The sequence below is a fragment of the Melopsittacus undulatus genome, chromosome 21 (genome assembly GCF_012275295.1).
Source record: "Melopsittacus undulatus isolate bMelUnd1 chromosome 21, bMelUnd1.mat.Z, whole genome shotgun sequence".
Taxonomy (NCBI): domain Eukaryota; kingdom Metazoa; phylum Chordata; class Aves; order Psittaciformes; family Psittaculidae; genus Melopsittacus; species Melopsittacus undulatus.
The window spans coordinates 1335436-1363435 of record NC_047547.1 but is presented as its reverse complement, the minus strand read 5'-3'; the positions used below and the strand labels follow the sequence as shown (position 1 = coordinate 1363435).

Sequence of the window (28000 nt, the reverse complement as noted above, 5' to 3'; positions counted from 1 at the left end):
TTATTGATGAACCCCATTGAAAAGGGGGGGCCCCCCCCCCGCATCTCTTGGGGTCCCCCCCCGGTGTTGGGGGGGGCCCGGGTCCCGTTTGGCTCCAGGCCCCCCCCGGGGGGGTCCCGCGACTCGGTGCCGGCTCCTGGGGGCTGCTGGCGGGGAGCTGGGGGGGGGAGAGGGGGGCGTGGTCAATGGGGGGGCAATGGGGGATCAATTGGGGTGTCAATGGGGATCGATATGGGTCAATTTGGGGGTTCAATGGGGAAGTTAATGTGGGAGGGGCAATATGGGGGTCAAGGGGGGGCATTAGGGGGGTCAATAGGGGATTCAATGGGGGATCAATGGGGGTGTCCATGGGGGTCAATGGGGGAGTGAATGGGGGATCAATGTGGGGGTTAATGTGGGGGGGCAATGAGAGTGTCAATGGGGGGTGTGAATGGGGGTCAATGGGGGGGGTCAATGGGGGGGCCATGTGAGGGGCAATGTGGGGGGCAATGGTGGGTGAATGGGGGGTTAATGGGGGTGTCAATGGGAGTGTCAATGGGGGTGAATGGGGGGCAGTGTGGGGGTGAATGGGGGGGGTGAATGGGGGGGTGAATGGGGGGGTCAGGGCCCGTACCTGTCCCAGGGCAGGAGCAGCTCCTTACTGCAGGGGTTGAGGATGAAGGGCTCAGGGTCCTCCAGGCCGGACAGCTCTGGGGGGGCATGGGGCAGAGCACCCATGGGTGTCAATGGGGGGGGGGCAGAGCACCCATGGGTGTCAATGGGGGGGGGCAGAGCACCCATGGGTGTCAGTGGGGGGGGGCAGAGCACCCATGGGTGTCAATGGGGGGAGGGCAGAGCACCCATGGGTGTCAGTGGGGGGGGGCAGAGCACCCATGGGTGTCAGTGGGGGGGGGCAGAGCACCCATAGGTGTCAATGGGGGGGGCACTCACCAGCCTCCCAGTCCTCTTGGCACGGGGGGGCCTTCCAGGGCACCTCTGGCTGCTGAGAGCTCTTCAGGGGGGGCAGCTCCATCTCTACGGGTACAATGGGGGGGCACAGATCAATGGGGGGGTCAGATCAATGGGGGGCACAGATCAATGGGGGAGCACAGATCAATGGGGGGCACAGATCAATGGGGGGGCACAGATCAATGGGGGGCACAGATCAATGGGGGGGGCACAGATCAATGGGGGGGCACAGATCAATGGGGCAGCACAGATCAATGGGGGGTCAGATCAATGGGGGGCACAGATCAATGGGGGGCACAGAGCAATGGGGGGGGGGCAGAGAACAATGGGGGGGGCACAGGTCAATGGGGGGGCAGGGGGTGATGGGGTCACGTGGGGTGTGCGTTGGGCTGTACCGTGTCTCCGGTCGGGGCACTCCGTCACGTGACGCCGGAGCTCGGGCTGGGGCACGCGGTGGCGCGCGTTGAAGGGGCACGTGGCCAGGGAGCGCGCGAGCTGCGGGTGGTTCTGCGCGGGAACCACAAGGGGGCGCTCAGACCCACGGACCCCCCGGGGCTGGCGGGGACCGGAGCCCGGTGGGGACCGGTGTCCGGTAAACCCCGTAGGCCTCGGTGTCCGGTAGGGTCTGGTGTCCGGTAGGCCTCGGTAAGCCCCCGTCCCTGGTAGGCCCCGGTGTCCCGTAGGCCTCGGTCCCCGGTAGCCCCGGTTCCCGGTAAGCCCCGTAGGCTCCGGTAGGCCCCGGTCCCCGGTAGGCCCCAGTCCCCAGTAGGCCCCGGTGTCCGGTAAGCCCCGGTCCCGGTAGCCTCCAGTCCCCGGTAGGCTCCGGTAGGCCCCGTAGGCCCCGGTCCCCGGTAGGCCCCGGTAGGCCCCGGTGTCCGGTAACCCCTGTCCCCGGTAGGGTCCAGTCCCCGGTAGACCCCTGTAGGCCCCGTAGGCCCCGGTAGGCCCCAGTCCCCTGTAGGCCCCAGTAAGCCCCGTAGGCCCCGGTCCCCGGTAGGCCCCAGTAAGCCCCGTAGGCCCCAGTCCCCGGTAGGCCCCAGTAAGCCCCGTAGGCCCCGTTGTCCGGTAGGCCCCGTAGGCCCCGGCAGGCCCCAGTCCCCGGTAGGCCCCAGTAAGCCCCGTAGGCCCCGGTCCCCGGTGGTCCCCGGTGGTCCCCGGTGCTCACCCGCTCGCACCGCACCAGGTGGTAGGGCAGCCTGGACGCCCGCACCCGGTGGCTGCCGTCGAACGGGCACTGAACGAGCGACTCCGGATCCATGGGGCCTCAGGCACCAACGCGTCGCTATGGCAACGGCCGCCAGGGGGCGACACGGTGTCCGCTGGGGACGCGAAGGGGTCGCTATGGCAACGGGGTCCTGGCAGGGCCATGGGGGGCGTGGGCAATGATATAGGGGATCCAGGTAATGCTATAGGGGCATGGGCAATGCTATATGGATGTGGTCAATGCTATATGGACACGGTCAATGCTATATAGGACCCAGTTAATGCTATATGGACATGGTCAATGCTATATGAACATGGTCAATGCTGTATGGACATGATCAATGCTATATGGACATGGTCAATGCTATATAGGACCCAGTTAATGCTATATGGACATGGTCAATGCTATATGGATATGACCAATGCTGTAGGGGATCCAGCCAATGGTATAGGGGCCTGCTCAATGCTCTATGGACATGATCAATGCTATATGGACATGGTCAATGCTACATGGGATCCAGTAAATGCTCTATGGGCCTGCTCAATGCTATATGGACATGCTCAATGTTATATGGACATGATCAATACTATATGGACATGATCAATACTATATGGACATGGTCAATGCTCTATGGACCCAGTCAATGCTCCCTGCTCCTCAGCAGCAGGATGTGCCCTCGCTGGTGCCCCCCTGTACCCGGCTGCTCCCACACATCCCCTATAGAGTCCTGCACTGCTCCATAGGGACCTCCTATGGGCCCGGACACCCCCATGGTGCCAGCGTCACGGGGTGGTGCCAGCATCACGTGGGGCCGGCCCCAGAGCAGGAAGGGGAAGTGGGGCTGTGGGGCCACCAACGGGGCCATTGGGGCCACCAAAGGGGTGCTGGGGTCCTTAAGGGGGTGTTGGGGTCCTTAAGGGGTATTGGGGTCCTTAAGGGGTATTGGGGTCCCCAGGGGGGTGTTGGGGTCCTCAAGGGGGTATTGGGGTCCCCATGGCGCTGCCCTCCGGGTACCAGCTGAAGCTGGCTGAGAAGCTGACGCTGCTCAATGAGAGGGGCCGGGGGGTCCTGGTGCGCATCTACAACATCAAGAAGGTGGGTACGGGGGGGGTTATGGGGGGGTTATGGGGCAAAAGAGGGGGTACCCCCCCCCCTTGAGGCAATGGGGTGGTCTGAGGGGGATGGGGGTCATGGGGGTACGGGGGGGGGGCAATGGGGATGGTCCAGCTGGGTGGGGGTGAAGAGATCCAATGGGGATGCTCCATCTGGGATGGGGGTCATGGGGACACAGAGGATCCAATGGGGATGCTCCATCTGGGATGGGGGTCATGGGGACTCAGAGGATCCAATGGGGATGCTCCATCTGGGATGGGGGTCATGGGGATCCAATGGGGATGCTGCACTGGGGATGCTGGTGCTGAAGGATGGGGGTGATGGGGGATGGGAGGGGGGGGCTCTGACCCTTGGTCCCCCCCAGACCTGCTCCGACCCCAAGACGCGGCCGCGTTTCCTGAGCGACAAATCCATGGAGGCTCCAATCAGGATCATCCTCAGGAAGTTCCCTCACCTGGACCTGAGGAGCAACATGGTGAGGCCGGAGCGAGGCCCCAGCACGGCCTCGACTCAGCCATGGCCTCATCCCATCCATGACCTGATCCCAGCCATGGCCTCGTCTCAGCCATGGCCTCATCCCATCCATGGCCTCGTCCCATCCACGGCCTCATCCCATCCATGGCCTCATCCCATCCACGGCCTCGTCTCAGCCATGGCCTCATCCCATCCATGGCCTCATCCCAGCCATGACCTGATCCCATCCATGGCCTCATCCCAGCCATGACCTGATCCCATCCACGGCCTCGTCTCAGCCATGGCCTCATCCCATCCATGCCCTCATCCCATCCATGCCCTGATCCCATCCATGCCCTCATCCCATTCATGCCCTCATCCCATCCATGCCCTGTCCCCATCCCCTCCATCCTGCCCCCCCATGACCCCCCCTCTCTGCCCCATTGCCCCAGCACCAGCTGGCCCCAGTGCAGAGGGACAAGGGGGAGCTCCTCCGGACACTGACTCCCTTCTACCAATCCTTCCTGGATGTGCTGGAATTCCGGGTGAGTGGGGGGGGGGGTCAATGGGGGGGGGGGGGTCCCGGTGCCATTCCAGCCCTTGGGAATCACCTGCGGTCCCCTCCATGCCCAGGACCATGTCTATGAGCTCCTCAACACCATTGATGCCCATCAGTGCTTCCTTGACATTGTGAGTGGGGGTCCCCATGGGGGGGGGTGTCAGGGGTCAGGACCCCCCCCCCACACTGAGGGTGTCCCTATGGCAGCGCCTCAACCACGACCTCACCGCCGGGTACCTGGAGCTGGTGGTGACACTGGTGGTACTGGTGCTGCTGCTGGCGCGGGTGGAGGAGCGGAGGCTGCTGCTGGGCATGCACCGGTGTGCGCAGGAGATGAGCCATGGTGCCAGGTACCGCAGCGGGGATATGGGATGCATGGAGACAGGGATAACCAGAGGGATGGATGGGGATGGATCAATGGATGATGAATGGATGGATGAGGGAGGAAGGGATGGATGCATGGATGGATGGATAGAGGGATAACCAAAGGGATGGATGGATGGATGATGGATGGATGAAGGATGGATGGATAGAGGGATAACCAAAGGGATGGATGGATGGATGATAGGTGGAAACAGGAGATTTAGTTTGGATCTAGGGAAGCTCTTCCCTATTGGGACACTGGGATGGGTTCAATGGAGGTTTGGCTGCTCCCTCACATCCAGGCTGGGTTGGACTCAGCTCTTTACCCATGGAGCTGGATGAGCTCCAACCCCTCCCCCATCCCATCCATCCCATCCCATCCATCCCATCCATCCCATCCCATCCCATCCATCCATTCCCATCCCATCCCTTCCATCCCTGCAGTGATCCCGCCTTCTCCCGCCTGGCGCAGATGCTGCTGGAATACGAGCACCCCCTCAAGAAGCTGGTGGAGGAGTTCGAGCCCCACACCAAGGTGTGCCCGCACCCCCCAATGGGTCCCATCCTGCCCCACGGCCCCAGCCCCATGGGTCCCATCCTGCCCCATGGGTCCCATCCTGCCCCATGGCCCCATGTCCCACAGGTGCTCAGCAGTGCCCTCCTGTCCCTGCATCCCGTGTACATGCGGAGGAGCCAGGATGCAGAGCAATGGAGGAGGGAGCAGATCCTGAGCCTGCTCAGCACCCCCGGGGACATGCTCAGCCCCTGCACCTCTGACTGCGTGAGTGGGGATGGAGATGGGATGGGATGGGATGGGGATGGTTTGGGATGGGGATGGGGATGGGGATGGGGATGGGATGGGATGGGGATGGGATGGGGATGGAATGGATGGGATGGGGATGGGGATGTGATGGGATGGGATGGGGATGGGATGGGGATGGGATGGGGATGGGATGGGATGGGGATGGGATGGGGATGGGATGGGATGAGGATGGGATGGATGGGATGGATGGGATGTGGATGTGGATGCGGTGCTGTTGCTCCCACAGATGCCCTGTGAGTTCCTGCCCCTGGAGGTGATGGAGCGCTGGATCCTGTGTGAGTGCTCGGGCTCCCTGTGGGGCTGGGGTCGGGGGTGCCCCTGCCCCCTGTGGGTCCAGCCTCATTGATTCCCTTCCCCCCATGGACCCCCATTGCCCCACATGGGTCCCTATTGCCCCCATTACCCCCATAGCCCTTATTACCACATTCCCCTCATTGCCCCCATTACCCCATTCCCCCCATAGCCCCCATTACCCCATTGCCCCCTATGGGTCCCCATTGCCCCCCATTACCCCCATTCCACCCATTGCCTCCATTCCCCCCCTTGTCCTCTATGGGTCCCCATTGCCCCCCATTCCCCCTATTGCCCCCATTCCCATTACCCCATTGCCCCCATGGGTCCCCGTTGCCCCCCATTGACCCTATTGCCCCCATTGCCTCCATTGACCCTATTGCCCCCATTGCCCCTCATTCCCCTCATTGCCCCATTCCCCATTGCCCCCATTACCCCCATTGCTCCCCATTCCCCCCATTGCTCCCCATTCCCATTACCCCATTGCCCCCTATGGGTCCCCATTGCCCCCCATTACCCCCTTTGCCCCCCATTGCCTCCATTGACCCTATTGCCCCCATTGCCCCTCATTCCCCTCATTGCCCCCATTGCCCCCATTACCCCCATTCCCCCCATTGCTCCCCATTCCCATTACCCCATTGCCCCCTATGGTTCCCCATTGCCCCCCATTGCCCCCTATGGGTCCCCATTGCCCCTATGGGTCCCCATTCCCCCCATTGCCCCCTATGGTTCCCCATTGCTCTCTATGGTTCCCCATGGCCCCCCACGTGTGTCCCGCAGTGGGGTTCCTGCTGTGCCCCTGCGCGCTGGGCTCGGCGCCCCCGTGCCTGCAGCTGTGGCTCCGCGCGCTGCGGGGCTCGCGCCGGCTCCGGCTGCTGCGCGAGGAGGCGCTGGCGGTGCACGCGGCGGCCGAGGAGCTGCTGGGGAGCATGCGCGGGTAAGGGGGCGGGGCCACCGGCTCCTATGGGCTCTATGGGCTCCTATGGGATCTATGGGCTCCTATGGGATCTATGGGCTCCTATGGGATCTATGGGCTCCTATGGGGTGCATTGGATGCTATGGGGCTCTATTGGCTCCTATGGGATCTATTGGCTCCTATGGGGTGCATTGGATGCTATGGGGCTCTATTGGCTCCTATGGGGCTCTATTGGCTCCTATGGGATCTATTGGCTCCTATGGGGCTCTGTTGGCTCCTATGGGATCTATTGGATGCTATGGGGCTCTATTGGCTCCTATGGGGCTCTATTGACTCCTATGGGGTGCAGTGGGGGCTATGGGATCTATTGGGTGCTATGGGGATGGATTGGCTCCTATGGGGATGTATTGGGTGCTATGGGGCTCTATTGGGTGCTAAGGAGCTCCATTGGGTGCTATGGGGTGCACTGGGTGCTGTGTGTGTCCCATGGGTGCTCTCCCCTCGCAGGTATGGGAAGCGCGTGGCCGATGTCAAGGAGTGCAGGGAGCACGCGGTGGCTCACAGGTGGGGGGGTCCTATGGGTGCTGCTGTGTCCCATGGGTGCTGCTGTGTCCCATGGGTGCTGTGGGTCCCGTGGGTGCCCCCATTGCCCCCATGGGTGCTGTTGGTGACCCCCCCGTGCCCTCAGTGGGTCCCTGCACCGCGCTCGGAGGCAGTTCCTGGTCGGGGCTGTGCGGGAGCTGGAGGCCCTGCTGAGAGAGCAACCGGGGCTGCTGGGGCCAAAGGTGAGGGGGGGATGGGGTCATGGGGTCACTGGGGTCATGAGGTCACTGGGGTAATGAGGTCACTGGGGTCATGAAGTCACTGGGGTCATGGGGCCACTGGGGTCATGAGGTCACTGAGGTCATGGGGTCACTGGGGTCATTGGGGTCATGGGGTCACTGCAAGTAACGGGGTCAATGGAGGTCACAGGGGTGAGTGGAGGTCACTGGGGTCATGGGGTCACTGGGATCACTGGAGTTACTGGGGGTCACTGGGGTCACAAGGTCACTGGGGTTATGGTGTCACTGGGGTCACTGGGGCCATTGAGTCATGGGGTTACTGGGGACACTGGGGGTCAATGGGGGTCAATGGAGGTCAATGGAGGTCACTGGGGTCATGGGGGTCACTGGGAGTCACTGAGGTCACAGGGGTCATGGGGTCACTGGGTTCATGGTGTCCCTGGGTCACGGGGTCACCAGGTCACGTGCCCCCTGTCCCCAGGCCCCCCAGCTGCTCCTGGCTCTCTCCCTGTGTCGCTCTGAGCTCCGGTGGCTGCTGCAGCACATGGAGCCAAGGGGGAGGGGCCGCGGCCCCGAGGAGCCCCCGGACGGGTACGGACCCCCCCCCCCCCCCCGTGACCCCTCCATGACCCCGTGACCCCGCCCTGACCCCGCCCCCCCGCAGCCCCGCGGAGCTCCTGTTCCTGCTGCATCAGCTGCGGGCACTGGCACAGACACACGTGAGGCTCCTGCGGAGATACCACAGCCGGTACCTGGGGCAGTATCACGTGATCCTGCTCAGTGACGTCATCCAGGTGGGGACCAGAACCATCCCCATCCCATCCCATCCCCATCCCATCCCATCCCCATCCCCATCCCATCCCCATCCCCATCCCATCCCCATCCCATCCCCATCCCATCCCATCCCCATCCCATCCCCATCCCCATCCCCATCCCCATCCCATCCCCATCCCATCCCATCCCCATCCCATCCCCATCCCATCCCCATCCCCATCCCATCCCCATCCCATCCCCATCCCATCCCCATCCCATCCCATCCCCATCCCCATCCCCATCCCATCCCCATCCCATCCCCATCCCATCCCTCATCCCATCCCCATTCCCTGCTCCACAGAACCTCTCCGTGTGTCCCGAGGAGGAATCCGTCATCCTCTCGTCCTTCGTCAGCTCCCTCTCGGCTCTCCCAGTTCAGGATGGTAGGGACCACCCCATGCCCCCCCCCCGGGGCTGATCCCCCCCCCCACCACTGCCTGGGGGCTGATGTGCTCCCCCCATTGCTCCTCCAGCTGATGACAAGGAGCCCTTGGATTTCACCGCGCTCCGCCTGGATTGGTTCCGGCTCCAGGTGCTGGCCCTGTCCCCATACCTGACCCCATCCCTGTCCCCATCCCTGTCCCCATCCTTGTCCCATCCCCGTCCCCATCCCAATCCCCATCCTTTTTCCATCCCAATCCCCATTCTATCCCATCCTTGGTCCCATCCCAATCTCCATCCTTGTCCCATCCCTGCCCCCATCCCAATCCCCATCCTTGTCCCTTCCCAATCTCCATCCTTGTCCCTTCCCAATCTCCACCCTTGTTTCCATCCCTGTCCCCATTCCAATCTCCATCCTTGTCCCATCCCTGCCTCCATCCCAATCCCCATCCTTGTTCCATCCCAATCCCCATCCTTGTCCCATCCCTGCCCCCATCCCAATCCCCATCCTTCTCCCATGTCCCTCTTTCTCCCCCCCCAGGCCTACACAAGTGTGGCCAAGGCCCCACTGCCTCTGGCCTCCAACCCGGACGTGGCTCGAGCCATGAACCTCATCGTGTTCCACACCAAGCTCCTGGATTCCCTGGATGAGCTCCTGGATGAGGTCTCAGACTTGTCCGACCTCTGGTGAGCCCCAGCTCCCCATAGCAGGGGGTCCCCAACCACCTCCTGCCCCATGGAAGGTGCCTGCAGGTGATGGGATGCAGGTGGTACCCATGGGAGAGGATGGGCACCATTGGGTGCCATGGACATGGGGAGAGGGATGAGAAAGGAATGGTACAGTAGAGACAGATTCTATTCCTGCCCCATTCCTGCCCCATTCCTGCCCCATTCCTGCCCCATTCCTGCCCCCCTGCAGCTTCTACCCTCGCCCCATGGAGAAGATGTTCCAGCTGACCCTGGAGGAGCCCTCGCTGCTCCGCTACAGCATCTCCTTCCCCCTGCTATGCAGCCACTTCTCCCACTGTCTGCACCCCATGTGCCCGGAGGAGGTGGGTCCTGGCCATGGGGATGCTGTGGGGCGGCCGGAGGCCTCCGTGCCCACATCCCATAGCGGATCCGTGTGTGTCCCATTGCAGTATCCCCACCTGAAGGCTGCAGCACTGGGGATGTGCGACAGGTTCCTGGAGGAGATGGCTCGTCAGGCCAGCGCCTGCATCATGGATGCTTGTGCTGAGCAGCACAAGCTCAGTGAGCAGGTAGGGCCACACCATTGGGGGCTCCATGGGCTTCAGGACCATGGAATCGTGGCCCTATGGGATGCTTTGTGTTGGGAAGAGCCTTAAACTCATCCCGTTCCATGGGCATCAACCGGATGCTCCCTGTGTCCAACCTGGCCCTGAGCTCTGCCAGGGATGGGGCATCCAAACCTTCCCCATTCACCACCTTTGGCTCTCCAGGCTCCTGCATCCTTTGGGCCCTCCGTGGCCTTTGGGGTCTCCGCATCCCATTGCAGTCCCCATGTGCTCCATTGGGATATGATGGGTGGGAAGGGGCAGGTCCCGTTGGGGATGTCATGGTACCCCCTGGTCCATGCCCCACAGCTGCTGCCCAAGCACTGTGCCCCCATCATCGGCAAGGCCCGTGGCAAGAAGGGCTTCAAGCAGGCGGCCAGGAAAGGGGAAACCGAGAGGGATAAACCAGGGGCTGAGAGCCACAGGAGGGACCGGAGCCTGAGCACCAAGTGAGGGGCAGAGGGGAGGGCAAGGGGATGGAGGGGACCAGGTACTGGGGATGGAGGGCACCAGACATAGGGGATGGAGGGCATCAAACATTGGGGATGGAGGGCATCAAACACTGGGGATGGAGGGCACCAGACATAGGGGATGGAGGGCATCAAACATTGGGGATGGAGGGCATCAAACACTGGGGATGGAGGGCATCAAACACTGGGGATGGAGGGCACCAGACATAGGGGATGGAGGGCATCAAACATTGGGGATGGAGGGCACCAAACATTGGGGATGGAGGGCACCAAACATTGGGGATGGAGGCACCAGGCACTGGGGATGCACAGGGGCTGGTGGGGATGGAGAGGAGCGGTTGTGCCCCAGGCATGGGGTTGAGCAGTTGGTGCCATGGGGCCAGGCTGTGCCCAAGGGGCTGCCCCATGGGGCAGTGTGGGGCTGATGGCTCCGGTGCCCCCAGCATGGACAAACTGCACCAGACCCTGTCCGAGCTGGGCCTGAGCTTCAGCCATGTACCCACATTCACTGTCTTCGAGCACACGGTGACACCGAGCGAGTACCTGAGCAGGCACCTGGAGACCCGGCTCAGCCGGTGGGACCTTGGGCATCCCCATCCCATCCCCATCCCAATCCCTATCCCCATCCCCATCCCTATCCCCATCCCATCCCCATCCCCATCCCCATCCCATCCCCATTCCCATCCCCATCCCCATCCCCATCTCATCCCCATCCCCATCTCATCCCCATCCCCATCCCATCCCATCCCATCCCATCCCATCCCCATCCCATCCCCATTCCCATCCCCATCCCCATCCCATCCCCATCCCCATCCCCATCCCATCCCCATCCCCATCCCATCCCATCCCATCCCATCCCCATCCCATCCCCATCCCATCCCCATCCCATCCCCATCCCATCCCCATCCCATCCCCATCCCATCCCATCCCATCCCCATCCCCATCCCCATCCCATCCCCATCCCATCCCCATCCCATCCCCATCCCATCCCCATCCCATCCCCATCCCCATCCCATCCCATCCCATCCCCATCCCATCCCCATCCCATCCCATCCCATCCCCATCCCATCCCCATCCCCATCCCCATCCCCATCCCATCCCATCCCCATCCCATCCCATCCCATCCCATCCCCATCCCATCCCCATCCCATCCCATCCCCATCCCATCCCCATCCCCATCCCCATCCCATCCCCATCCCATCCCCATCCCATCCCCATCCCATCCCATCCCCATCCCATCCCCATCCCATCCCCATCCCCATCCCATCCCATCCCCATCCCATCCCATCCCTATCCCCATCCCATCCCCATCCCATCCCATCCCCATACCATCCCATCCCATCCCCATCCCATCCCCATCCCCATCCATGTCCCCTCAGAGCCATCGTGGCCATGGCTCGGTACAACCAGAGCACGCAGGAGGTGGCTCGTCCCTCGGAGGTGCTGCTGGGGCTCAGCTCCTACGTGGGCTCCATCCAGTCCTTGGGCCGGGTGCTGGGCTTGGATCCCGGGCGCATCATCCGCAGTGTCCTCCTGCAGCAGACGCAGCCCCGTGATGGGGCCGGGGAGCCCACGCTCACCTCCATCTACACCAACTGGTGGGTCCCATCCTGCCCCATGGCGTGGGGGGGATGTGGGGCACATCCATGGGTTCATGGGATGCTCCGAGCCCCTGGGGCCAGGCTGGCCTCGAGCCCTGCTCTTCCCTGAGGAGGAAGCTCAGGAGGGACCGGATGGATCCGGGATCTGCTCCCATGGGATGGGTGAGAGGTTGGGATGGGGCTGCCCCATTGGATCCCTTCCCCCCATGTGCAGGTACCTGGAGGCTCTGCTGCGCCAGGCCAGCACCGGTGCTGTGGTCCTGGCCCCTGCCATGCAGGCGTTCACTGTGGGGCAGAGTGAGGCCGAGCTCAGCTTCAGCCCAGCTGAGTACACGGATGTGACTGGTGCGGAGCTGGGGGCATCACCCCATGGATGGGATGGGGGTGGGGGCATCACCCCATGGATGGGATGGGGGTGGGGGGCATCACCCCATGGATGGGATGGGGATGGGGGCATCACCCCATGGATGCTCCCATCCATCCTTAGCCCTGGTCTTGCCCACATCAATCCTGGTTTCTATCCCTTGTCCCCATCCCCATCCTTGTCTCCATCCCTATCCCCATCCATCCTTGTCCCATTTGTCCTTATCCCTGTTCTTGTCTCCATCCATCCTTGTCCCTGTTCTTATCCCCATCCCCATCCTTGTCCCCATCCCTTTTCCCTTCCATCCTTGTCCCATCCATCCTTATCCCTATCCTTGCCCATTCATCCTTGTCTCCATCCTTGTCCCCATCCCCATCCCCATCCCATCCCATCCCATCCCCATCCCCATCCCCATCCCATCCCCATCCCATCCCATCCCCATCCCCATCCCATCCCATCCCATCCCCATCCCATCCCATCCCATCCCATCCCCATCCCCATCCCCATCCCCATCCCATCCCATCCCATCCCATCCCATCCCATCCCATCCCATCCCCATCCCATCCCCATCCCCATCCCATCCCATCCCCATCCCCATCCCCATCCCCATCCCATCCCATCCCATCCCATCCCATCCCATCCCATCCCATCCCATCCCCATCCCATCCCCATCCCCATCCCATCCCCATCCCATCCCATCCCCATCCCCATCCCATCCCCATCCCATCCCATCCCATCCCATCCCCATCCCATCCCCATCCCCATCCCATCCCATCCCATCCCATCCCATCCCATCCCATCCCCATCCCATCCCATCCCCATCCCCATCCCCATCCCCATCCCATCCCATCCCATCCCATCCCATCCCATCCCATCCCATCCCCATCCCATCCCCATCCCCATCCCATCCCCATCCCATCCCCATCCCATCCCCATCCCATCCCATCCCCATCCCATCTCCATCCCATCCCATCCCATCCCCATCCCATCCCATCCCATCCCATCCCATCCCTGCAGAGATGCAGGCTCTGGCTGAGCTCCTCGGTCCCTATGGGCTGCAGTTCCTGAGCGAGAACCTCCTGTGGCACGTGGGCTCCCAGCTCAGTGCGCTCCAGGTGGGGCCGGGCCCCATGGCTGGGGCTGGGGGGGGGGTCTCTGTGCTGCCCTGGGCCCCCCCAGTGCCATGGGCCCCATGTCCCTGCAGGCGCTGGTGCTGGAGAACTGGGATGCACTGGTGAGGATCCGCTCCGGGCTCGGCCGGCGCTGGGACATGGGGGAGCTGCTGCCGAGGCTGACGGGTGAGCACTGGGCTCTGCAGGGGGGGTGCATGCGTGTACATGTGTGTGCATACATGTACATATGTGTGCATACATGTACATACGTGTGCATACATGTACATATGTGTGCATACATGTACGTGTGTGTGCATACATGTACATATGTGTGCATACATATACATATGTGTGCATGAGGGTACATGTGTGTACATGCGGGTACATGTGGGTATAAGTGGGCACGTGTGTGCATGCATGTACATACGGGTGCATGTGTGTACATGCCTATACATATGTGTACGTGTGTGTACATACCTGTACATACCTGCACATACCTATACATACATGTACATACCTGTGCATGTGTGTGCATACCTGTACATGCCTGTACATATCTGTACATAACTATACATGCATGTACATATGTGTGCACACACCTGTACATACCTGTACATCCATGTCCATGTGTGTCCCACAGGGGCCGAGAACGTCCTCAAGCGCATGACCATCATCGGAGAGATCCTGAGCTTCCGAGCCATGGCCCAGGAGGGCCTGCGGGAGGTGGGAGCCCCCACACATGGGACCCCCAACCCATAGGGCCTCAACCATGGGACCCCCATCGATGGGACCCCCAGTGATGGAACCCTCCCCCATGGCAACACCAACCACGGACCCCCACTCCCTATGGAGCATCCACCTTCCCTCTGCAGGTCTTGTCCCACCACTGCCCCTTCCTGATGGGCCCCATTGAGAGCCTGATGGATGCTGTGAGCCCAGACACCGACATCCAGGTGGGATGGGATGGGGCAGGGATGGGGCTGGGATGGGGATGGGATGGGGATGGGATGGGGCTGGGATGGGGATGGGATGGGGATGGGATGGGGATGGGATGGGGCTGGGATGGGGATGGGATGGGGATGGGATGGGGCTGGGATGGGGATGGGATGGGGATGGGATGGGGCAGGGATAGGGCTGGGATGGGGCTGGACCTGGGTTGGTGCCCCCAGCCCTGCCCTGGGGTCCCCCAGCCCTCACCCCTACTCCCCTTTGCCCCCTTAGGTCACCCTGAGCATCTTCCAGCTGGCATCAGCCGCCGGCATCCCCTGCGAGGTGGATCCTGCACTGGTCAATGTGCTGGCGGGCAGCAAGACGGGTATGGCTGGGGGCTGCTGGGTACCAGTGGGTACCACTGGGTACCATTGAGTACATTGGGTACGGCTGGGTGCCATTGGGTACCATTGGGTATCATTGGGTACCATTGGGTGCTGCTGGGTACCATTGGTATCACTGGGCATCTCTGGGTACCACTGGGTACCATTGGGCACCATTGGGTGCCCCGGGTGTCTCTGGTGTCTCTGGTGTCTCTGGGTGTCTCTGGTGTCTCTGGGTGTCTCTGGTGTCTCTGGGGGTGCCCGCACCGCTCCCCCTCCACAGAGCTCTCTCTGCCCCAGAGGGCTCCTGCCCCCAGGATCGCTCTGCTCTCCCCTCCCTGCTCCTGCTGTTCGTGGCACTGGCACTGCCAGTCCTGGCCTCGGACCCTGGCTCCTGCTACAGCCCCGAGCTGGGTGGTGAGGCTGGAGCGGCACCGGGACCCCCCCCCCCGGGGCCCCCCCCGGCACCGGGACCCCCCCTGCTCACCCGCAGCGCCCCTGGCCCCAAGCTCCTGTGATCCCAACCTGTTCCCGACCTTCCCAACTCCCACCATCCCCAGTTCCCACCATCCCCATGGCCCAACTTTCTGGTGTCCCAAACTCCCCATGACTCCCATTCCATGTCCCACCATTCCCATATCCTCCCATTACATATCCCCCCATCTCCATGTGCCCCATCCCCATATCCTCCATCCACCTGTCCCCACATTCCCATATCCCCCATTCCCGTATCTCCCATCCCATATCCCCTGTTCCCATATCTCCCATCCCGTATCTCCCATCCCTATATCCCCCACCCCCATGTCCCCCTATTCCATATCCCTCATCCCCATCCCATCCCTGCTCTCCCCAGGCTCCCCCAACAACCTGCACTGCTTGGCCAAAGCCATCGCTCAGCTCTCGGCCGCACTCTTCACCCTCCACAACGAGAACATCGAGAGGCACCTCAAGGACTTCCTGCTGGTGAGGGGGGGCACCCATGGGTGCTGGTGAGGAGGGGGCACCCATGGGTGCTGGTGAGGGGGGGGCACCCATGGGTGCTGGTGAGGGGGGGGGGGGGCACCCATGGGTGCTGGGGGGGGGCACCCATGGGGTCCCCATCACTCGGCGCTGATCTGGCCCCATCCTCAGGTGGCCTCCAGCAGCCTCCTGCAGCTGGGGCAGGACACGGAGCGGGGCCGGGTGCGGAACTGGGGCTCCATCGCCCTGCTCCTGCAGCTGGTGGGTGCTGGGGGGCAATGGGGGACAAGGGGGGGCAATGGGTATCAATGGGGGTTAATGGGGGTCAATGGGGGCCAATGGGTGTCAATGGGGGTTAATGGGTGTCAATGGGGGCCAATGGGTGTCAATGGGTGCCAATGGGGGCCACTGGGTGTCAATGGGGACAAATGGGTGCCAGTGGGTGCCAGCGGGGTCAGTGGCGGTCAGTGGGTGTCAATGGGGGCCAATGGGTGTCAATGGGTGTTAATGGGTACCAATGGGTGGGCTCTGGGGCCTGCTGGGGCCTGGCTTTGGGATGCAGCTCTTGGGGCTGGGGTTGGGCTCCAGGTGCCAGGGGGGTCCCCATGTCCCTGCCCCAGGTGGTGGCCGAGTCCCCGTTCCTGACGCCGGCAGTGCTGGAATCCTGCTTCCCATATGTGCTCCTGCGCAACGCGTACAGGGAGGTGTGCAGGGAGCCCCCGCGCTGACAGCACCCGAACTGCACCCAGCACCCATCCACTGCACCTGAACTGCACCTGAACCCCTTCATCTGCACCCAAACTGCACCCAGCACCCATCCACTGCACCCAAACTGCACCCAGCACCCATCAACTGCACCCAAACTGCACCCAGCACCCATCCACTGCACCTGAACTGCACCTGAACCCCATCAACTGCACCCAAACTGCACCCAGCACCCATCCACTGCACCTGAACTGCACCTGAACCCCATCCACTGCACCCAAACTGCACCCAGACCGCTTCATCTGCACCCAAATCCCTGCAACTGCACCCGAATCCCATCAACCCCACCCAAACTGCACCCAAACTGCATCCGAACTGCACCCAAACCCCATTGGATGCCACCCAAACCCCTTCATCTGCACCCAAACTGCACCCAGACTGCACTCAAATACCTGCAATTGCACCCAAACCCCTTCCTCTGCACCCAAACCCCATTGGATGCCACCCAAACCCCTGCAGCTGCACCCAAACTGCGCCCGACCCCTTGAACTGTACCCAAACCCCACCAAATGCACCCAAAAACAGCCAAAGTCACCCCAAACCCCTCTCCAGTTTGTGTCCCACTTGGGGGGGGGGGGGGAGCCGGGAATGCTGCGGGGGGGGTATCCGGATCCATGCATCCAACGGGAACAGCATCCCCAGGGGTGTCTGTGGGGTCCCATCCTGCTGGGGATGATCCCGGTCCCTCACCTCCCATAGGATGGGGCCATTCCCAAACCCCATTCCCACCTCCCATCCCGCATCCCCTTCGGGATCAGCTCCCGTTGCCATTCCCCTCACGGCAGCTCCGGGATGAGTCACCGAGCGCCGGGAATGGGGACGTGGCCACCGCTGCCCTGACCCCCCCCCCCCTTCCCCATCCCTTATCCCAACCTTCTATCCCAACCCCCTTCCATCAGGATCCGGGGGGGGGATGCGCACATCCCATAGCAGCGCCGAGGGAAGGGGTTGGGATTCCAGGTGCGGAGCGGGTTGAACTCCTCCGCTCCCCCCCCCCCCCCTTCCCCTTATCCCGCTGCATTCCCAGAGGGAATGCACTCCCCCGCCCCCCCCGCATCCCTGCTCCTCTCTATTATCCCGCTCATCAATCACGGCCGCAGAGCTGCTTTGTCTCGCACGCGTGGCCCGGCCCACGCCGCCCACAGAGGGGGGGACCCCCCCCCCCCCCCGAACCCCGCTTTGTGTCCCTGCATCCCCCCCACACCTGGATCTGACCCCCCCATAATGAAGTTTGGGGACCCCAATGTGGTCCTTGATGGGATGCAGGGGTCTTATCAGGGACCCCAAGAGTCAATGGGGGGGATGCAAAGCACCCCCTATTTGAGTCCCTGCACCCCCAAACATGGATCTGACCCCCCCAAAGACATTTGGGGACCCCAAAGTGGTCCCTGATGGATGCGGGGCTCTCGTTGGAGACCCCAAGAGCCAATGGGGGTCCTATGGGTGCCCCCAAAGCAGATGTCCCACCCCCCTGGGTCCCCCCTTTGCACCCCCAAACCTGGCTCTGACCCTCCCAATGACATTTGGGGACCCCAAAGTGTCCCCGTGTCCAAATGGGGGTCCCATGGGTGCCCCCATCACCCCAAACCAAAGCACCCCCTCTTTGGGTCCCTGAACCCCCAACCTGGCTCTGAGACCCCCCCCAAAGTAAAGACTGGGGACCCCAATGTGTCCCCATGGGGAGCTCCCAGCCCCCCATCTGGTGACCCCAGCACCCAAGGGGGGGTCCAATGGGTGCCCCCCAAAGCAAAGGGAGGCAGCACCCATGGGTGCCATGGCCTGGCACAAGGGAACCCATTGGGGACCATGGGTTCAGATGCCCCCCCCAGGGGTAGGATGGTTGGGGGGGGGGTCCCCGTTTTGCCCCATGGCCGGGGGGGGGTGAGGGGGGGGTGGGTGTTGCATAGGTTATATAAAGGCTCATTAATATTAATTAGTGCTAATGCCGGGGGCTGAGCACGGCGCGTGCACCCGAGCAGCGCGGGGGCTGCTGGGACACCCCCGAGCCACGGACCCCCCCCCCCCCCGAGCACCCCAACATCCCCCCCCCCATGTGTCCGGGGACCCCCCATAGGTGGGACATGGATGGGGTGAGGGGGGGCTGAGCACCCCCATAAAGGCATTGGGGTGCTGGGGGGATAGGGATGGGGGGGGTCTCGCACCCCCATAGCGCCATAGGGGTGCAGGGGTGGCTGCTTTAGCCCATAGGGGTCTTCTGGTATAGCCCCTGTAGCCCATGGGAGTCTTAGGGTAAACCCCCCCTTAGGGGTCTTGGGGTACCCTCCATAGGGGTTTAGGGCTACAACCCCTATAGCCCCATAGGAGCCCTGGGGTACAACCCCTGTAGCCCATGGGGGTCTTGGGGTGACCCCATAGAGGCTCTGGAGTAAAACACCTGTAGTCCATCCTAGGAGTCTTGGGGGACCCCTTCATTGGGGTTCCGAGGTACAGCCCCTATAGCCCCATATGGGTTCTGGGGTAGAGCCCCTATAGCCCTATGAGGGTCCTGGGGTAGAGCCCCTATAACCCCATATGGGTTCTGGGGTACAGCCCCTATAGCCCCATATGGGTCCTGGGGTAGAGCCCCTATAGCCCCATATGGGTCCTGGGGTACAGCCCCTATAGCCCCATAAGGGTCGTCGGGTACAGCCCCTATAGCCCCATAGGGGTCCTGGGGCACCCCCCATAGGGTTCCTGTGGTTCAGCCCCATGGGGACCCTCCCCTCCCTCCTCCTTTATGGGGGTCCGGGGCTGCGGCCCCCCCCCGTGCTGGGGTTGGAGGGGGGGGGGGGGGGGGGGGGCCCGGTTCCCGTCCCCCGCCCCCCCCCCCGGTGCCGGCTCGGGGAAAGTTGCGGCGAGCCCCGGGGGGCGGCGGCAGAACCGGGGGGGAGCGGGGGGGAGCGAGGGGCACGGAGCGACCGGTAACAGGAACCGGAGCACGACGGTACCGGTAACACCGAGAACCGGAGCACGGAGCTACCGGTAACGGCGAGAACCGGAGCAGGGAGCGACCGGTAACACCGAGAACCGGAGCACGGAGCGACCGGTAACAGCGGAACCGGAGCACGGAGCGACCGGTAACGGCGGAACCGGAGCACGGAGCTACCGGCAACAGCGGAACCGGAGCACGGAGCGACCGGTAACACCGAGAACCGGAGCACGGAGCTACCGGTAACACCGAGAACCGGAGCACGGAGAGACCGGTAACAGCGGAACCGGCGCACGGAGCGACCGGTAACACCGAGAACCGGAGCACGGAGCGACCGGTAACAGAGGCGGGACCCTGAGCACGGCGGCAGCGACGCTACCGGTAACAGCGGAACCGGAGCACGGCGCTACCGGTAACAGCGGCGGTACCCGGAGCCCGGCGGCACCGGTAACAGCGGCGCTTTCCGGCCGAGCATCCCCGGGTAGGAGCGCGCAGCCTCCCCGCTCCCTTCATTCCCGTCCCCCCCCCGGCTCCATCCCTACCGGTTCCCCCCCAGCTCCATCCCTACCGGTTCCCCCCAGCTCCATCCCTACCGGTTGCTCCCCCCGGTTCCATCCCTACCGGTTCCCCCCCAGCTCCATCCCTACCGGTTCCCCCCCAGCTCCATCCCTACCGGTTGCCCCCCGGCTCCATCCCTACCGGTTGCTCCCCCCGGTTCCATCCCTACCGGTTCCCCCCCAGCTCCATCCCTACCGGTTCCCCCCCAGCTCCATCCCTACCGGTTGCCCCCCGGCTCCATCCCTACCGGTTGCTCCCCCCGGTTCCATCCCTACCGGTTCCCCCCGGCTCCATCCCTACCGGTTGCTCCCCAGCTCCATCCCTACCGGTTGCTCCCCAGCTCCATCCCTACCGGTTGTTCCCGGTTCCATCCCTACCGGTTGTTCCCCCCCCGCTCCCCTCGGGCCGGTGCCGGTACCGGCCTCGGCCCCGGGCTCAGGACGGCTCCGTCTCGGCCGCAGGGGCCATGGAGCCGCCGCGGAGCCTCCCGGAGCTGGAGCCTGAGCGAGGGGCCCCAGAGCAGACCCTGGAGGAGAAACCGGAGCCCAGCAAAAGGATCTGGGTGAAGCTGCGGGCGCTGTGAGTGCGGGGGGGGACCCAATGGGACCCAATGGGAACCCCTATAGAGACCCCAAAACAGAGACCCCAATGGGGAACCCCTATAGGGACCCCCCAACTGGGACCCCCCAATAGGGACCCCAATAGGGATCCCAATAGGGACACCAGTAGGGACCCCAAAACAGGGACCCCAATGGGAACCCCAATAGGGAACCCCCAATAGGGACCCCAGTACGGACCCCTATAGGGAACCAAGGGGAACTCCAAAACAGGGACCCCAAAACAGGGACCCCAATGGTCCCTGGGATGGGACCAGGATGCTATTGGGGTTGTACCCCAGGACCCCTATAGTGGATGCCCCACGTCCCCTATAGTGCTATAGGGGTTGTACCCCAGGAGCCCTTCGGGGGGCACCCCAAGACCACCATGGGACTATAGGGGTTGTACCCCAGCACCCCTATAGTGGGTACCCCAGGAGCCCTATAGGGCTATAGGGACCATACCCCAGCTCCCCTATAGGGCCATAGGGGTTGTACCCCAGCACCCCTATAGCGGGTACCCCAGCTCCCCTATAGGGCTATAGGGGCTGTACCCATCACCCCTATGGGGGTACCCCAGGACCTCTATGGGGTTATTTGGGGGGGGTACCCCGCGGTGTCGGGGGGGCAGCAGCACCCATGGGTGTGCATGGGGCAGCCCCCAGCACCGGCTGCACCCCAAAGCCCCCTCCCCAAGTGGGACCCCAGTGGCAGTGGGGGGGGCAGCGGTGTGGGTGGTGACAGGCAGCTCGTGGGGGGGCGTGGGTGCGGGTGGCCCCCCCCCATGAGATGGGGCCCAGTGCTGGCAATGGGGGGGCCACTGGGGGGTCCCGGCACCCATTGTGACACAGGGGACCCCATCCTGTGGGGGTCTGTAGGGATGGGGCTGTAGGGATGGGGTGCATGGGGATTGGGTCCATAGGGATGGGGTCCATGGAGAGGGGGGTCCATAGGGATGGGGATCCATGGGGATGTGGGTCCAGAGGGATGGGGTCCATGAGGATTGGGTCCATAGGGACCTGTTGGGTGCTAACAGGGACCTGTTGGGTGTCAATGGGGACCTGTTGGGTGCTGATGGGGACCTGCTGGGTGCACGCACCCAGAAACACACATGCATACACCTGCACACATAGGAACACACACACACGCACACATGCACACACATGCAAACAGGAACACACATGCACACGCATGCACACACAGGAACACGCACACACATACACACACAAGAACACACATGCACACACAGGAACACACATGCACACACAGGAACATGCCTGCACACACAGGAACACGTATGCACACACAGGAACACGTATGCACACACAGGAACACGTATGCACACACAGGAACACGTATGCACACACAGGAACACGTATGCACACACGCGCACGCAGGAGCTGCCCACGCAGATCAGGGCTCGTGTGGGCGCATCCAAGCAATCCCAGCCTGGATCGGGCTGGAAGAGGCAACAAAGAGCTCCCGGATCCAGCCCCTCTTCCCGATGGAGCAGGGTCCCTATAGCACCCATAGGACCCATAGCCCACGGTCCCTATGGCACCCATAGCCCATGGTCTTTACAGCACCCATAGCCCAAGGTCCCTGTGGCACCCATAGCACCCACAGCAGAGGTCCCTACAGCACCCATAGCCCATGGTCCCTATGGCACCCATAGCACCCATAGCCCACGGTCCCTACAGCCGCCCCCAGCGCCCCTCGCGGCCGGTGCCGGTGTCGCGCTCCCTGCCCCACAGTGCCCCACACTGCCCACAGGCTGCGCTTCCTGGTGAAGCAGTTGGACTCGGGTGAGGTGAACGTGGAGGAGCTCAAGCGGAACCTGGAGTATGCAGCCTCCCTGCTCGAGGCCGTTTACATCGATGAGACCCGGTGAGACCCCCCCAGACCTCCACTGACCACCATTGACCATCATTGACCATCACTGAACATCATTGATCATCATTGACCACCATTGACCATCATTGATCATCATTGACCATCATTGACCATCATTGACCACCACTGACCATCACTGATCACCATTGACCACCATTGACCACCACTGAACTTCATTGATCATCATTGACCACCATTGCCCATCATTGACCATCATTGACCTCCATTGACCATCGTTGGCCACCATTGACCATCGTTGACCACCATTGACCATCGTTGACCATCGTTGACCACCGTTGACCACCATTGACCACCTTTGACCATCACTGACCAACATTGACCACTATTGATTATCATTGACCACCATTGACCACCATTGACCATCATTGACCACCATTGACCATCGTTGACCACCACTGACCCCCATCCCCTCGCTGTGCCCCCTGCAGGCAGATGCTGGACACGGAGGATGAGCTGCGGGAGATGGGCTCGGACGCGGCTGTGCCCTCGGAGGTGCGGGACTGGCTGGCGGCCACGTTCACGCAGCAGGCGCGAGCCAAGGGCCGCAGGGCAGAGGAGAAGCCCAAGTTCCGCAGCATCGTGCACGCGGTGCAGGCCGGCATCTTCGTGGAGAGGTGGGGGGAGCAGGATGGGAGCCATGGGGTCTATGGGGGGGGCTGAGCGTCATAGAGGGTGCTGAGCACCCAGGGGATGGTCCCAAGGGCAAGGTTGGGTCCCTGAGGGCGAGGGTCCCCAAGGACCAAAGAGGGTCCCTAAGGACCAAAGAGGGTCCTGAACCCCCAGTGTGGGACCCCAGCACCAAGAGGGTCCCCAAGCATCAGTGGGGACCCCAAGGACCAAAGAGGGTCCTGAACCCCCAGTGTGGGTCCCTCAGCACCAAGAGGGTCCCCAGGCATCAATGGGAGTCCCCAAGGACCAAAGAGGGGCCCCAAGCATCACAGAGGGTGCTGAGCACCCAGGGGTGGTCCCAAGGGCAAGGTTGGGTCCCTGAGTGCAAGGGTCCCCAAGGACCAAAGAGGGGCCCCAAGGACCAAAGAGGGTCCTGAACCCTCCAAGTGGGTCCCCAAGGACCAAAGAAGGGTCCCTGAGCACCCAGGAACTGTCCCCATCACCCAAGAGGGTCCTGAGCACCCAAGTGGTCCCCAGGCATCCAGGTCTGTCCCACAGCACCTAAGTGGGTGCCTTAGCACCCATCTTTGCCCCCAGCACCCACCTTTGCCCCCAGCACCCACCTTTGCCCCCAGCACCCATCTTTGCCCCAGCACCCACATCACCCCATCCCTTGCAGGATGCTTCGCCGGTTGTACACAGCCGTTGGGCCCACTTACTCCAGCTCCGTCCTCAACTGCCTGAAGGTACCAGGGGGTGATGGGGGGGGGGGGCACCCCAATACCCTGGGGATGGATGGGATTTTCCCATGGGAGATGGCACCCGGTGCTGCTGGGCATGGATGGGATTCATTGGGCATCAGTTGGGTACCACTGGGCATGGCTCAGCATCCCTGCGCTTCAGTCCCCATCCCTGGGGCATCCCTGGCCTTGTGCATCCCTGGAGCATCCCTTCCCTGGCTCAGCATTCCTGAGCTTCCCTGTGCCTTGCTGAGCATCCTATGGGATGTTCCCCCCCCAGAGCCTCGATGTGTGGTGCTTCGATGTCTTCACACTGAACCAGATGACGGAGGAACACTCCCTGAGGACCATCGTCTTCGAGATCCTCACCCGACACAACCTCAACAGCCGCTTCAAGGTGCGCCCATGCCCATGCCCGTGCGCACCCATGGGTGCTGAGGGCCTTTACATCCATGTATCCGTGCCCCAGATCCCGGCTGTCTTCCTGAACACGCTGCTGGATGCGCTGGAAACAGGCTATGGGAAGTACCGGAATCCCTACCACAACCAAGTCCACGCTGCCGATGTCACCCAGACTGTCCACTGCTTCCTGGTCCGCACGGGCATGTTGGTAGGGTCCCATGAGGTCCCATAGGGGTCCCATGGGGGTCCCATGGGGGTCCCATGGGGGTCCTGGCCATGCTGGTCCAAGTGATGCTTGTTGCTATGGAGACGGTGCCACCGTGGCAACAGCGCCAGGATGATGGGGAGGGTGGGGAGCAGGATGCCATTGGAGTGACCCCAGCACATGTGTCCTGCATGGGTTCACACGTGTCCACATGTGCCTGCACACGCCTGTGACATGTGACACACATGTATGTGTGCCCCCCCCCCCCCAGAACTACCTGACGGAGCTCGAGGTCTTGGCCATCATCTTCGCTGCCGCCATCCATGACTATGAGCACACGGGCACCACCAACAGCTTCCACATCCAGACCAAGTGAGGGGCACCGGGGGCAAGGGTGGCATGGAATGGGTGCCATGGGTGCCATGGCACAGCATGGAACGGGTGGCATGGCATAGCATGGAACAGGTGGTATGGGTGCCATGGGTGCCATGGCATAGCATGGAATGGATGGCATGGCATGAGCAGGGCTGGGGACCTGCTAGGGGCATGGAAAGCAGCACCTTGGGGACACCCAGGACACCCAATGTCACTGATACGGGCAGGATACAGATGTGCTGTCACCTTTGGGTTACCCAATGCCATTGATGGGGCAGGATACAGATGTGCTGGCACCCTGGTAGTACCCAAGGTCACAGATACAGATGTGCTGTCACCTTGGGGTTACCCAATGCCATTGATATGGGCAGGACCTTGGGGCATTGATGGGGAAGGATACGGATGTGCTGGTACCCAATGGCATTGATGGTGCAGGATACAGATGCTCTGTCACCTTGGTGGTACCCAAGGCCACGGATACAGATGTGCTGTCACCTTGGTGGTACCCAAGGCCACAGATACAGATGTTCTGTCACCTTGGTGGTACCCAAGGCCACAGATACAGATGCGTTGCCCCCTTGGGGACACCCCCCCCCATGTCCCCAGGTCGGACTGTGCCATCCTGTACAACGACCGCTCGGTGCTGGAGAACCACCACATCAGTGCCGCGTTCCGGCTGATGCAGGACGAGGAGATGAACATCTTCGTCAACCTCACCAAGGACGAGTTCGCGTAAGGCTTCCCCGGTGCCCATCCCCATCGTCCGGAGCATCCCCCGGCTTGGGGGGCGGACGCAGGGGGGGCCCTGATGCTGTTCCCCCCCTTTGGGGCGCAGGGAGCTGCGGGCGCTGGTCATCGAGATGGTGCTGGCCACAGACATGTCCTGCCACTTCCAGCAGGTCAAGAGCATGAAGACGGCTCTGCAGCAGCTGGAGAGGTGAGTCCTGGTGCCTCCCATTGCTCTGCATGAGGTGGGTTTAAATGGGGGGATCAAGCTCAGTTTTGGGGTCCCCCCCTCGCCAGGATCGACAAGTCCAAGGTGCTGTCGTTGCTGCTGCATGCGGCCGACATCAGCCACCCCACCAAGCAGTGGTCGGTGCACAGCCGCTGGACCAAGGCCCTTATGGAGGAGTTCTTCAGGCAGGTAGGGCCACCATGGGGCTGGGATAAAGGGGGGATCCAAGGGGGGGTGTTGGGAATGATGGATGGATGTGAGCATCCCTTGGGATGCGGCTCCTTTGCGTTGCCAGGGAGACAAAGAGGCTGAACTGGGGCTCCCCTTCTCACCGCTCTGTGACCGCACATCCACACTGGTGGCCCAGTCCCAGATTGGTGAGTGGGGATGGAGGGGGGGGGATGATGGAGAAGGGCCCGACCCCTATCCTGCCCCCCATTGGGGTGTCCCCATGGTCACCGTGTCCCTGCCCCACGTTAGGGTTCATTGACTTCATTGTGGAGCCGACCTTCTCGGTGATGACCGATGTGGCCGAGAGGATGGTGCTGCCGGCGGCCGAGGATGGCACCAAGGGCAATGGCAATGCCGTGGGCAACCAGCAGGGCAGGTGGGTGCAGGACACCCGATGACACCACCATGGGAGGGATGTGCTGGTACCCAATGGCATTGATGGGGAAGGATATGGTGTGCTGGTACCCAATGCCATTGATGGGGCAGGATACAGATGTGCTGGCACCCAATGCCATTGATGGGGCAGGATACAGATGTGCTGGTACCCAATGCCATTGATGGGGCAGGATACAGATGTGCTGGTACCCAATGGCATTGATAGAGGCAGGATACAGATGTGCTGGTACCCAATGCCATTGATGGGGCAGGATACAGATGTGCTGGTGCCCAATGGCATTGATAGAGGCAGGATACAGATGTGCTGGTACCCAATGGCATTGATGGGGCAGGATACAGATGTGCTGGTACCCAATGCCATTGATGGGGCAGGATACAGATGTGCTGGTACCCAATGCCATTGATGGGGCAGCATACAGATGTGCTGGTACCCAATACCATTGATGGGGCAGGATACAGATGTGCAGCCCCCTGGTGCCCTTTGCCTCCCCATGGATGTCTGTGGGCCCCATCCCCTCCTTGGGAGCAGCGCAGGCTCCGGTCCTGGTGCCAGTGTCCCTGTCCCTCAGCTCCCAGTGGCGGCAGCCAGGCCTGGATGAGCACGCGGACGTGGGGGACATCAAGGCCAACCTGACCACGTTCCGCTCCACGTGGCTCAAGCACCTGCAGGAGAACAAGCAGAAGTGGAAGGAGCGGGCGGCGAGCGGTAGGTGACAGCCACCATGGGCACAACAGTCAGCATAGCCACCATGGCCACCATGGCCACCATGGACACCATGGTCACAATGATCACAATGGTCATCATGGCCACAGTAGTCATCATAGCCACCATGGCCACCATGGTCACAATGCCATCATGGTCACAACAGTCGTCATAGCCACCATGGCCACAATGATCACCATGGGCATCACAGCCACCATAGCCACTGTGGACACTATGGCTACAGTGGTCATCATAGTCACCATAACTACAATAGACACCACGGTCCCCATGGCCACTATGGCCACAATGGTCAACTAAGCCACCATAGCCACCATGGCCACTATGGTCACCAGGCCACCATGGCCACCATTGCCACCATAGACACTATGGGTCCCTATGGCCACCATGGTCACCATGGACACTATGGGTCCCTATGGTCACAACGGTCACCATTGCCACCACGGCCACCACAGCCCATGTTGGGAGACCCCAAGCTATGGGTCTGAGCTGGGGGGGGTCAGGAGCCACCCCCATGCCCACATCCCTCCTCAGGCATCACGGACCAGTCATCCATCGATGAGCTGTCACCCAGTGAGGAGCAGCCGGAGCCCGGCCAGCACCGGCACAACGGGGATGTGGAATAACACCGGGAAACGCGAGGTGGGAGCACCGGGAACACCGGGAATGCCGGGAGCGGGGGGGGGGGTGGCAGCATCACTGTGACCCTGTGCCCATCCCATGCCAGGTCCTCATCCAGCCAAGTGCCACCGTCTCACCCAAAGTCTTTGACACCATGGAGCCCAGCCCCATCCCCAGGGAAGGAGCCAGCCGGGGACGCACAAGGATCAGTGCTGGGGACCA

At 62.4% G+C, this 28000-nt stretch overlaps 3 protein-coding genes across 5 annotated transcripts; 2 read left to right on the top strand and 1 right to left on the bottom strand.

Annotated features, from left to right (window-relative positions):
* GTSF1 (gametocyte specific factor 1) lies at positions 1-4719 on the bottom strand. Of its 3 annotated transcripts, none has more exons than XM_034071559.1 (7): positions 4515-4719; positions 3614-3725; positions 2114-2303; positions 1344-1455; positions 931-1014; positions 614-689; positions 1-157 (listed from the first exon to the last, which is right to left on the bottom strand). In XM_034071559.1, the coding sequence occupies exons 3-7, from the start codon at positions 2204-2206 to the stop codon at positions 1-3; spliced, it is 522 nt and encodes a 173-aa protein (XP_033927450.1). In that variant the 5' UTR covers positions 2207-2303; positions 3614-3725; positions 4515-4719. The 3 variants fall into 3 exon arrangements, with proteins under 3 accessions (XP_033927450.1, XP_033927452.1, XP_033927449.1); XM_034071561.1 differs by having other exon boundaries at positions 2114-2267; positions 3632-3725; XM_034071558.1 differs by having other exon boundaries at positions 2114-2267; positions 4515-4718.
* NCKAP1L (NCK associated protein 1 like) lies at positions 3146-16528 on the top strand. The gene is made up of 31 exons (XM_034071562.1): positions 3146-3247; positions 3630-3740; positions 4171-4263; positions 4352-4408; positions 4485-4627; positions 5085-5175; positions 5284-5421; positions 5690-5738; positions 6535-6691; positions 7178-7234; positions 7359-7455; positions 7934-8043; positions 8117-8246; positions 8567-8648; positions 8739-8797; positions 9188-9333; positions 9566-9698; positions 9786-9905; positions 10251-10390; positions 10855-10986; positions 11791-12009; positions 12227-12357; positions 13394-13491; positions 13581-13674; positions 14129-14211; positions 14361-14441; positions 14710-14803; positions 15102-15218; positions 15655-15764; positions 15933-16022; positions 16382-16528. Exons 1-31 carry the CDS (start codon positions 3146-3148, stop codon positions 16487-16489), a joined length of 3372 nt encoding a protein of 1123 aa, XP_033927453.1. The 3' UTR covers positions 16490-16528.
* A 3292-nt stretch (positions 16529-19820) lies between these two features.
* On the top strand, positions 19821-28000 carry PDE1B (phosphodiesterase 1B). The gene is made up of 16 exons (XM_034071496.1): positions 19821-19936; positions 20475-20592; positions 22383-22496; positions 22952-23137; positions 23812-23878; positions 24153-24269; positions 24342-24482; positions 24751-24851; positions 25461-25586; positions 25690-25791; positions 25878-25998; positions 26105-26186; positions 26290-26416; positions 27006-27142; positions 27692-27799; positions 27885-28000. Exons 2-15 carry the CDS (start codon positions 20480-20482, stop codon positions 27781-27783), a joined length of 1626 nt encoding a protein of 541 aa, XP_033927387.1. The 5' UTR covers positions 19821-19936; positions 20475-20479; the 3' UTR covers positions 27784-27799; positions 27885-28000.

Coding starts and splice junctions, on each gene's coding strand:
- PDE1B (XM_034071496.1), top strand. CDS start 20,480: ATGGAGCCGCCGCGGAGCCTCCCGGAGCTGGAGCCTGAGCGAGGGGCC. Junction 25,587..25,689: donor CTCACCAAGGACGAGTTCGC/GTAAGGCTTCCC, acceptor TTTGGGGCGCAG/GGAGCTGCGGGCGCTGGTCA. Junction 27,143..27,691: donor GAAGGAGCGGGCGGCGAGCG/GTAGGTGACAGC, acceptor ATCCCTCCTCAG/GCATCACGGACCAGTCATCC.
- GTSF1 (XM_034071559.1), bottom strand. CDS start 2,206: ATGGATCCGGAGTCGCTCGTTCAGTGCCCGTTCGACGGCAGCCACCGG. Junction 1,456..2,113: donor ACCTGGTGCGGTGCGAGCGG/GTGAGCACCGGG, acceptor GTTCCCGCGCAG/AACCACCCGCAGCTCGCGCG. Junction 690..930: donor CCAAGAGGACTGGGAGGCTG/GTGAGTGCCCCC, acceptor ATGCCCCCCCAG/AGCTGTCCGGCCTGGAGGAC.
- NCKAP1L (XM_034071562.1), top strand. CDS start 3,146: ATGGCGCTGCCCTCCGGGTACCAGCTGAAGCTGGCTGAGAAGCTGACG. Junction 9,334..9,565: donor TCAGACTTGTCCGACCTCTG/GTGAGCCCCAGC, acceptor GCCCCCCTGCAG/CTTCTACCCTCGCCCCATGG. Junction 16,023..16,381: donor TCGCCCTGCTCCTGCAGCTG/GTGGGTGCTGGG, acceptor TCCCTGCCCCAG/GTGGTGGCCGAGTCCCCGTT.